Source organism: Sinohyriopsis cumingii, chromosome 13 (genome assembly GCF_028554795.1).
Source record: "Sinohyriopsis cumingii isolate HCF-2022 chromosome 13, ASM2855479v2, whole genome shotgun sequence".
Taxonomy (NCBI): Eukaryota; Metazoa; Mollusca; class Bivalvia; order Unionida; family Unionidae; genus Sinohyriopsis; species Sinohyriopsis cumingii.
The window spans coordinates 69,409,411-69,420,856 of record NC_142973.1 but is presented as its reverse complement, the minus strand read 5'-3'; the positions used below and the strand labels follow the sequence as shown (position 1 = coordinate 69,420,856).

At 34.1% G+C, this 11,446-nt stretch overlaps 2 protein-coding genes across 5 annotated transcripts in view; one reads left to right on the top strand and one right to left on the bottom strand.

The window, feature by feature from the left end:
- The window catches only part of LOC149785790 (lysozyme-like), a 19,161-nt gene extending 16,117 nt beyond the window's left edge, over positions 1-3,044 (top strand). Inside the window, exon 6 of the mRNA XM_089979715.1 lies at positions 2,723-3,044. Within this exon, the coding sequence (XP_089835841.1) occupies positions 2,723-2,928 (206 nt within the window). The 3' untranslated portion in view covers positions 2,929-3,044. The remainder of the gene's footprint in view (positions 1-2,722) is intronic.
- A 281-nt stretch (positions 3,045-3,325) lies between these two features.
- LOC149785789 (tetraspanin-4-like) overlaps positions 3,326-11,446 on the bottom strand; it is a 46,240-nt gene continuing 38,119 nt past the window's right edge. For 3 of the 4 annotated variants that reach the window (XM_089979712.1, XM_089979714.1, XM_089979713.1), the window contains one exon: positions 3,326-11,246. In XM_089979712.1, coding sequence (XP_089835838.1) covers positions 11,181-11,246 — 66 coding nt within the window. In that variant the 3' untranslated portion in view covers positions 3,326-11,180. The remainder of the gene's footprint in view (positions 11,247-11,446) is intronic. The other variant, XR_016425451.1, reaches the window with a different exon arrangement.

Genomic DNA, 11,446 nt, shown 5'->3' with positions numbered 1-11,446 from the left:
GACTACATACTTTGAACAATGTTTGTGAGAGGCATTCACTTGAGGCATATTGATCTTGGGCTCAAGTTGTTATGACTACCAGAAGAATGGGTTTTACACAGAAACTCGTGTTCTTGAGTGAGTTTCTTGACCAAGCTTTGTACATGAGTTACACTTAAGGTACCTATTGGTTCTTGGTCTAAAGGTCAACAGTTACGGTCATGGTAATTCTAATAATACAATAACTTGTTAATGCCTTGCACTTAGGGTGATAAAGAAACCTATAGATTATTGCATCTATGCAGGTCAACGACTATGACCTGGTAAATCTATTATGAAAATAAAGGTTTTTTGCATAGGAAATATATCAGAGGTCATTGAGACCAGCAATGCTTTACTCGTGCCAACATAGGGGACTTGCACAATGCAAGTGTATAATGTGCTGTTCATGTGTACTTTTCATTGCATTTTAATGTACTTTGCATGTACAATTTTAAGAACTTTTTAGCTGATCCTCTTAACATCACTTGCAATTAAAATAAATTAAAACTGTATAATATTAATCAGATTGGTTACCGTGTTAAATAACCTGTGATGTTTAAAAGCTATGGTGACACTATCAAAGAAAAAATTGCTTAGTTGGGTCTATCTGAGCCTTCATCAGTCCCTTGTTTGACAAACCCCCAATAACTACAAAATGATAGGAACATTGCTCATCTCTTCATGACAACCCTAAACAGACTCTGATTGTGTTCAGAGTGATTTATATCATATCGATGAGAAGGTGTATTCCATTGAAGGAATGGTACTTTATTGTAACCAAATAAACAGGTATGATCATGTTTCTGTCCTGTACAATAATTCTTAATGGGATGGATGTGTTCTGCCTGTTGTTTTCAGGTCAATTAAAATGGCACGGTGGTATTCTGATTGAAACAAAATTACTAGCAACCACAAAAGGGACAGAAAACTAGTCTAAGTCTTTACTTTATTCATTCAGCATGCTGTCTTTACATCTCAATAAAATAAGAACTTGAAACAGGACCCAAATAATACAAATCAAGTGATACAAAAATGGCAACATTTAGGATCTTTATGCCAAGGGAAACCTACCATATATGTAAATCGGTTATTGCCAAATTGGAACTAATTCAAATTACAAAACTAAAACATGCCTGCAATTCAAACTCTTTTTGTTGACATCAGTCAGTGTGAAAGGCTTAAGTGAGTGAATGGCCTGGCTTCCAACAAAATTATATAAAATTTGATGTTAATGATATATCTGAGGGTTATTTCTCACTTGTCCGATTTGTTGAGATTGACAAAAAGTCACCCTAAATCAGTGGTCTCAAACTCAAACTCAAACCACCCTGAGGGCCGCATGAGGGCATTTTTGATGGCTGCATAAGGGCATTTTTGATGGCTGCAAGAGGGCATTTTCAATGGCTGCAAGAGGGCATTTTCGATGGCCGCATGAGGGCATTTTCGATGGCCCAAGGCCTCACCACCTTTGTTATCTCTCATGACACAATGTGACACCAATCATTTTGCGGGCCACAGGATATGACTTGGAGGTGTTTAAGACCGCTGTCCTAATGTTTGTGTGCTAGCTGGTGCCATTAATGTTAACAAAAACACTTTAGCATATAACGATCACATAATGGATCTATTCTTATAATTTCAGTGGGTAGAGGTAAGATTTATATTAATCAGAATGAATATTGTAAAATACATTTTACATCAGCTAAATATATCTGGCATGGCATACATTTTGTTGCCACATAATCAGTGATGGCAACATTTCACAAGGATTCAAATTTAAAACCTATCCAAGTTATGAACAAAAACCTTCACAATTGTAACTTCTCGTGCATTTTTGTGACCCAAAATGAGCCTGACCCAGTTTTATAATCCAAATCTGAGGCTAATCAAGGATATGGATGGACATACATACAAGTAAACGTACGCCAAAGCGATCACTGTATCGGGCTCCACCAAGGTGGATTCAACAACAGGTCCAAGAGAAGAGGACGGTGAATGGCACAAATACATGCCCACCCCATGTTTAATAGTTGACTGGTAAATATGAACCACAGAAAATTCAAGTAATTATGCAGTCATAGTGACATAGACCTTTAAGCTTTTCGATAGGGTTCATAATTACTGCAAGTGTAAGCAATTCTGAAAGTTTTATAACTGAACATTGTGGAGAACTCAGTTTATTATATTCCTTTATTCAGCCAGGAACCTTCACCTTTTAGATTCTGCCCCAAAAATCAATACAGTTTTTCCTTACCCCAAGTGCAAGCCATTCACTTTTGCAACTAATCCTCTCAACTTATATATATAATAAACACTGAAAATAGACTGTTTCCATCAGCATGTCTGATGGAATGTTACAGGCAAAGAGAATCGATGTGAACAGGAACTTATCATCTTTCAAGTTTATGAAGGAAGAGTACAATATACTCCACCTGTGCCCTTTGATATCCTAACTGCAAGCAATGGTAATGTCATACCAATTTTCAGTTGTCGCAAAATCAGTTTTTATTATCACTTATGTTGATAGCTGTGCAGTGTACTTACTGACTTTGAAAATAATCATTTCTTAAGATGTGTGGGTTAGATAGTGATTGCAAGATCCAACTTTATGGTGGGAAGTGGTTTTTGACTATCACACTACTGATTTCAATGCTGAATCAATGGAAAGCTTGACATTTGCAGGATACTGTTTCTATTCCAGGCTGGGAATCATGTGCCAGTGACCTACATTGCTCCTCACAGTGCGTGCAAAAAGTCATGGCCAGATATATAGGTCCCTCTGGCTGCCCACACAACTGTGAGTCATTTGCTCGTATCCACAATGGTGGACCTGCTGGTTGCCATCATGCCAGCACAGTGGGATACTGGCATGGTATCCAAAGCAGAGGATGCAATGCTAACAGCTAAATACGTGCACATCCACAACTCAAAATGCCTATGCTGAAATACCAAAGAACTATCAGTAGTTCCAGAAAAGAGGCTATGAAAAAATTAATTTATGAATAAAGCTAGTATCATTTGCAGGGGATGTCAGTGTTATTTGCAAAGTTTCTTTTTTGGTCCTTAGACAAGTTATGTATTAATGTGAAGGTTTAGCTGTAATCTGTAGAAATAAGACTTCATATTACTCATATCATTGCAATTTTCATAGCCTTCTTGGAAGACACTATAATACTTGAAGCCATCAATATGTTTGAATGTTTACAGTCTTTCAACAAATGGATTGCTATGCTTCTTAACAATGTCTTTATTTTGGGTGGAGAGTTTTGGGTTGGGGAGACATTTAAAAAATCCTGACAGGTGCTTGCTGATTGTATATGGTTTTAATGTCCTAAAGCATGATTGTCATGGTATAAATACATCTTGAGAGAATTTGAAAATGGTTCTACGTACACCACGAAAGCGAACTTGTACTAAAACACCTTCTCACTACAATTATGTTTGCAATATTAACTCTAACACAAAATATGGCATCGTTTCCTCAAACTGGATAAGTGTTAATTTAATTACAAGTCTTCTACCGTCGTGTAAAAAAATGTTTTGTATATGCATGGATCATCAAAAAATAAAGCCACAATGACAAGTTTCTGGACTACATCTAATATACCAAACAAAAACCTGTATATAACTGTTATAAATTTCAACAATTAACTCTGAAATCAGCATCTACAATACATAAATACACATACAGCATAAACTGACAGAGATACAAGGTTTTAAAAAGCATGTAGAGTAATATAAGCATGTTGTATGTAAAATCGGAACTAAAAAAGTCCTGACATCAACCAGTTTTAGTCCAACTTGTATTTTAAAGAATTTCTCCTTTCATAAATGGCAGAAATATATCAGAATACACATGCCTTTATCAGCGCAATTAAATTTAAAAGGTAGAAATTCTAAGCTTAAGAGATTAGGAATAGTATACCATACTGGTAAATAACATCAAGTACCATAAACTATTTCCCCATCGTATGACAGCAACACATGAAAAACGATTTACTCCAAGGGTTTTCTTGCAATGAAAATGTGTAAATAAAATTAGAACATAGGAATATAATATGTAATGATACATGTATATCAATGCAGTGCAAAAATTATCAACAGTGATTTGATCACAACCATTTATATTTGTTTGAACTGCTGGAAAATATTTGTTACTGAAAATAAATGCAGATCTTCAGGTTTAAAAAATATCAGTTTTCTTTGAACTGTCTCAAAATGACTGTATACAGAATTAACTAAGATGACAAAATTAAGGTATGATACAAATAATACATGACCGGATGAAAATTATTTCTACTCATAAAATATCTCAGTGCTCAAGTTTTTCTCAAGAACTCGACACATAAGCGAAGACACAAAATATATCATATGAGTTATGAATCTTCATAAACATTTATTTATAGACCATCTTAAATTTTTTTAACCTTTAACATGATTCATCTTCAAACAATGATTTCATTCTGCAAATACTGGCTGATTATAGCACTGCTGAGAATGGTTCTGAAGATTTGAAGCAGATGGGATAATTGGAGCAGGGAAAGTGTCACTGGAAATACCAATCAGTGATTTTGAGCCCAACAATGATGATGAATACAAATCCAATGTACTTGTTGGCTGGATGAAATACAAAATATGTGATTAGTTCCTGTATTTGCACCTGCAAGTGCTAATATGTAAAAGTTACTTTTACAGCTTAATAAATACAACCCACCTCAGCAATGAGAAATCGTGTACTATAAAATCTATGTAGCACTTTATGGGGTCAATACTGAGTCATTCCATAAATGCTCTGGAAATCTCACTTTTCCTGCTTCAAATCATTTACCTCCCTTTATCTCTTTGGTATTCGACACAGTACTGTTATAGCAGGCCAACTATCTTTAGACAGGGTTGCAGGTCAAGCAGGTAGGAGTATTATGATTGCAAAAATCTTGATTATGGTACACGTAAGCATGTGTGAATTGATTTTGATGAATTCCATGTCCATTTCATTGTTATTTATATACTTGCAAACATATGTAATGCCAAACAAAAAAAAGAGTCAATAGTTGCCAGGACAGGGCAGTGTTTCATTTGCACCTGCACCTGTGACCTGCTACCCCCATTTTCATAAAAGGTAAACATATATAAATGTTGTCTAAAAAGCTTAGAGCTATACTTTAAAATTTGACTAAATCTCATCCTGGCATAAAAGATTTCATGGGTTTATCTTTTTTCTCTCAAATATCATTTTTACTTTAAAATCTGTTGATGCACACATGAAACAAAAACCCAGTGCTATAAAGGGTTGTAAAGAACAATAAATCACAACAAAACTGGACAATAATTTTAAAAGTAAAACCTTTCTTAAATCATTAATTTTACTGGCACAGATGTAATATAAAATATCTATAAATAAAATCAGCCCTCCATGTATCTTTTTCCACGTTTCATATGATAAATCATGCAATGCTTCTATACACTAATAAGTTGGGTCAAACTGCAAATGGTATCAATTCAGATCTGCCAGCAAATTATGCAAAGGCAGATCTGGGTCTATACAGATTGCAGCTGGACCCATCTTGAATGCAATTATATATATGATTGTTGTCTTAAAAATACAAAACTTTGTGCCCTGATTACAACAACACAAGATCATTAAAAATATAATCACACATGCAATATATTTGCCTATTTTGGCAAATGAATGAAATGATGCTAAAGTGAGCCATTCTTTTTAATTGGTAATTTTGGAAAGCTGCTCAGCATAAATATAATTGCTGCATACATTATGTACTAACAGTTAAACTGTATGCATATCAATGCTATACATATTTCATACAATAAGCACACAAAAGGCAACTAAAACTAAATGATGCTGACAAAAGGTTGAGCGATTTTGATTACCATATATACTCACTTATAAGACAAGTCCAACTGCAAATTGCACAAACCCAGATCTGCCATTGCATAATGCTTTGGCAAATCTGGGTCTGTGCAGTTTGTTAGAATTATTCAGTAGAATTAACAGTGTAAGACCTGATCTGCAGGTGCATTATGCTACTGCAGATCAGGATCTTTGTTGTTTGCAGTTTTCCTTGATTTATAAGCAAGTATATATGGTACTCAATTAAACCAGAACATTCAGATACAAGTACAAATATGGTATACCATTTCTAATGACTTGTTAAGTCAAGTCAAACTGCAAACAACAAAGATCCTAATCTGATGTAGAATGATGCGCCTGCAGATCTGGATCTACAGTGTTTCCTCTTCTACTCCTATCAAACTGCATAGACCCAGATCTGCAGGTGCATTATGCAATAGTAGATCTGGGTCTCTGCAATCTGAAGTTGGACTGGACTTATAATCAAGTACATACAGTACTGCTTCAATTAAAGTAAAATGCTTCTACCACTTCTAACTCAAACAACCAATCAAGAACTCTGAAATCATACAACGAACTTGATTTCTCCGTCCTGGCATAAAGCCTTCCCTATCATACAACCATCAAAACTCAAAACTGATGAAAACTGGAAACAAAATGTAGCCAGACTGGAAAGCTCTGTTTTGTCTACATGGTTTCTTGTTATGTATCAAGTTACATTGCTCTACAGTAACAGTATCCAAGAAACAATTAAACCGATCAGATTTTCTTTAAATTTTGTCAAGAGAAATGCAATATATGGAAAGGTCAGATCTACCCTAAAAGTTACTTGCGGTAAGCAACCATCTGCTTTAAAATAATTGTCAAGCTCCCTATAGCAATACTTAGGAAGAAAGTAACCTGCATTTAGCAACCACCTGTCTGAAGTGGCTTCTCAACACAGGTTTGACAATAGTTACATCTCCATATGAGTTGGTGTAGGAAAATTTGTTTGTGAGAAAAGGGACAAGGCAAAAATAATGAGTTCTGGCCATTTTTAAAGCATTTTTTTGCTACTTCACAAACGGGATTTAAACAGTTGCAAAAAAATCTGACTTCAAAATATGATAGAATCACAAAATATACTGACAGAGACTTTTTGAATGTTGAGATTAAAAAAGTCCTCATATTTCTGTGTCAATGCAATGATTGAACTCAAAAAAGACAGCATGGGTGTGAGACAGTGAAGTTTATGAAAACTGGAGAGCTGGAGAGTAACTTGAGCTATGCAGATTACACGATTTGCTGTAGAAAAGATGAAATAGTGAAGAATAAAGGGCAATAACTCCATCAAAATATGAACCTAAAAAGTCTGAACATGTCAATCAATTATAAGCAAGGACTGCAAAGCTACTCTAATTACAAGCAAAATCTCAATGAATGATATCAAATTGACAAGGGTCGTAACTCTACTCAAAATCTGTTTACCTGATAAAACCCACAAAAGGCACATTTAGTGTGTGTGTCATTTAGATTTTTAATGTAGCTTTAAAAAAATTCAGTCATATTGCTATTAATAAAGCTACATTAAAAATCCAAATCAAACACACACACACACACAAACCATACAATAAATTGAGATTTGTCTTTAAATTCTCCTGCCTCTTTTTGTGTTTGATGTATGATCAAAGTGTTGTAGCAGCCTGCATCATGAAAATAGTATTTGTGTTATCATTGTTTAAATGTACCATTGGTTGATAGCAACTTTAATATGGCTAAGATATGACAGGCAAAACAGATAGTAAACAAACTAAAATAAACAATATTTGCAAACAAGGCTGCAGTACAAATGCACCATTGAGAGATGCATTGATCTGTTAAGTTGGATGTTTTAGGGCAGGGCAAAATTAGCAGTTTATTTAGTGCCCAGGCAACATGAGTAAAGTACCTTGCCCAAAAGCACACTATGGTAGCTGACCCAATCTAATCCAGCCGAAGGATTCTAACCAGCACAAATTTGGTCGTTAAATCAGTTATGCAGATCACTAAGCCACTGCAGGTTCTTGAGAAATGCACTGAAGAAATTAAAGAGAAGTCTAAACATATAAAATGTTTATACTATAAAAGGAGTGATTATATTAACAGAATGTGATAATAACTGGCCAATTCCTATATACAGTAAACTTATATCAGAGCACCAAATTAAAATAAAATTTTATAAGCACACAAAAATGTACAAACAAACCTTTCAGTCATCCACAGTATTATCTTTTTTTAGCTAAGTAACAATCTTTAACACTGATCTATCAAGTGGATGAATGAGTAGGTCGACAAAAGGTATGTATTATCACTTAAATGACTCAGTAAAAATGTCAAATTACAAAGGTAAGATTTAAATTCCATAGACAGTCAAACATTGGAGGTAACGGTAATTTCTGATTAGTATAAATGCTTACAACTGGACACAAAAGTATGATATATATTCAGCAGCAGCCTGGATCCTAATGAAAATGATGTTATATAAGATAAACATACTTATAAACATGATATGAGATCAAGTCAGTCACATACTTGTTCTCATAACAACCACCATATACACCTCTCCCTTGATAACTCGCATACAATGGGGTCCACAAACACAGACCACACTATCAGCAAGGCACGGGTTAATGAGAAACCTCAAAAAACTGGAAAAAATTGCTTTGACTTCAAGAAAACCATTGGGGGGGGAGCAGCGTTAGGAAACTTGGCTGTTTATTGACTGAATCCTCATTTTATAATCATGCCAATAATAATTTTTAACAACGCGCTTTTTCTAACAAAGTTGTTTGCTATTCTGTTTAAATAACATTTTTTTTCAAAATGTCCAACATAGTAAAGATCTTTCCAACTGGTTTCAACAAGCATCACGTGTATGCGAAAAAATCTGTGTATTACATCACTGCTTTTTGTTTTTTGATGAGTCTAGTTCCCATAGTGGTGTTTAATATTATTCTGCCAAATCAGGAGTCCCCATAGCAGGGAACTAGACTAAATATTGATACACCGCCAAACAAGATTCCTTTGTTTAAAAAATATGTGACATTTATTTTGTGTGACAATCGTCTGCGTCAAAACTCAATTTTTTTTGGTTCAATTAGTACAATATTGATGTCGTGATTTCATTGGAAGCAATAATGAAACTTCTTATCATCCTTGAGGATATCTCTAAGTGCCAGTTCAAGAATTCTTTGAAACTTGCCTGCCCACAGTGGTCCATATCTGTGAAATCAAGCTCTTTTTTTTACGAAGTATTCATTTAGCTTGGCTGCCTTGTTATCTTTGATCACAGTTATGAAGGAGTCAGTTAATTTCAGGTAGTTTATGTAACATATACAATAACATTTATAAGTGTTTGATTGATCAAATGAAGTGAGTTCACCTGACATACGACCGGGGTCGCTAGATTTTAAGTTTGTTGGATTTTCGTTCCTTTTAACTTTTCTTTTATCCCACCTCCTTTGATTCAAAATACATAATTAACATGATAATATGAAGGAGGCCAGCTTTTAATTCAGTGCAACAATACAACAAATACTTCTGGAAGTCAGTTATCAAAACACGGTCAGCACTTAATTAGGTTCTCAAGAGGACACATTGCATTTATGATGATTACACTTAAAAGGAACTAAAAGATAGAACTAGAACACAAATTTCAATTGATACAAAATTATTTAATTTGTATTTATTAAAGTACTGCCTCCACTCTGCGTAAGTTACATTTTCATTTATCGAAATTTCCTTACATATCGTTAATTGTGGTGTACTGTGAATGTCGTTTGGAAAGAAAATGTAAAACTTTTTATGACCTATTTCTTAATTTGATATTTCATAGTGTTGATTAAATTTCCAGGTCCTATCAACCGTTTTCGACGATAAAATAAGCAATACATAAAAGTTTCCGTTACCAATTTTGATCATGATTTTCTTCAAATTCAACAAATAGGGATCAATTTTTGGGTATTTTCTGGTTTAAAAAATAGGATCCATGCCTGAACCTGCATTATAAGGGGGTTCGCGAGTTATCAGGGCACGAGTTATCGAGGAAGTGGTGTATGGGGAATTTGTAATCTGAATTTTAATAATTTTTAAGTTTGATAACAAATTGCACATTTAAATTTTGCAATTGCATCCATACCAAGGGGAAATTCAGGCAAAACCGTCCCTTGAGCCTGTAATTTTGCCTAAACCTGCCCAAGAAGCAAAGTTTACTTTGCCCTGCATTGATTTCATGCCATTCCCTTCCATTTCAATACACTGCATTAATAAGTCAGTGTTGACTTTTGTGTCAATTTTCCCTTCTAAGTTGTTGGTGAAAAGTTAGAAAAAGAAATTCATGAGCTATAGTCAATTTTGGTGTTAATTTGAGGATTATAAATGCTAGAAATTACATTGCTATCTATGGAATTCCATCCAAATATTTGCTGATGACCCTTGAAAAAAAAAACAAGTGAAAATATAAATGTTGCAGGCCAATCAGAATCAAATATTTGACTCCATGGACATATTGAGATTAATTACCAATAAAATGAATAATTTTATCCAATATTTTGTCCTATTAACATGTGAAAATATTGCCAATTTAGACTGTAACCTATTCTCAATGTTGCCTTTTGATTCTATAGAACAACAATGTTTTAATTAAATTACATCAGTGTTTTAATCTGACAAAAAAAAAGCAAAAACGTAAGTTTAAAGTAAATACTCTGTAAATTATACAATTTGAACTTTTTAACCCTTCTTTACACTTACTTCTCCCCATTTTTTGTCAACTGTATTCATATATATATATATAAATGACAAACCTCAAATTCTTATAAACAGGGACATTTTTATATTCATTTTTAGAAACAGTATGGAGAAAAAAACCTTTTCCAAAAATTATGTCATTATTCAATGTCTCATGCCCAGCTATATGATTCAATTTGTCACAAAATAATAAAGTTCATATGCTTACTGTGATTTCATTGTTTAAAAGCCCTGTTCTGGTAGATGAAAAGAACTGGCATACTCAGCGGGTGGAAGTAAATATTCCCCTTAGTATGAACAATGTTCCCTAATAAAAAATAGGCCTTGTATAAGTGAGATTACAAAACATGTCAGCAGTAATAATGTTAAATATAAATGAAGACGATAAAATGCACGCTGTTTATTTACTTGCTTGGGATGGCTAGAAAATGATCTAGACCATCAACCACCGGGTTGTAAGAATCTAAAACTGCACTCATAGTGGTTGGGACAATCAGGGACTACAAACAGCTATCCGGATTCATCATAGCAAGTTTTTATCCTTTCTTAGACAGCAAAATAGAGACACTGCTGCAGACATTGCCAAAACCTGCAATGACAAAGAAAACAAAATGATTCTCACATCTAGATCTTTCCATAATATTAATAAAACTCTCATTTTACATGTATTTTCATCCAAGATAAAGAATATTACATTTTAGAAAACTGGGAACAATATATAAAGCTTATGAGAGATGCCAAATGTTACCTGTTCCCTGTCTAAACATAAATGAGGCTCCTTGTAGTCAG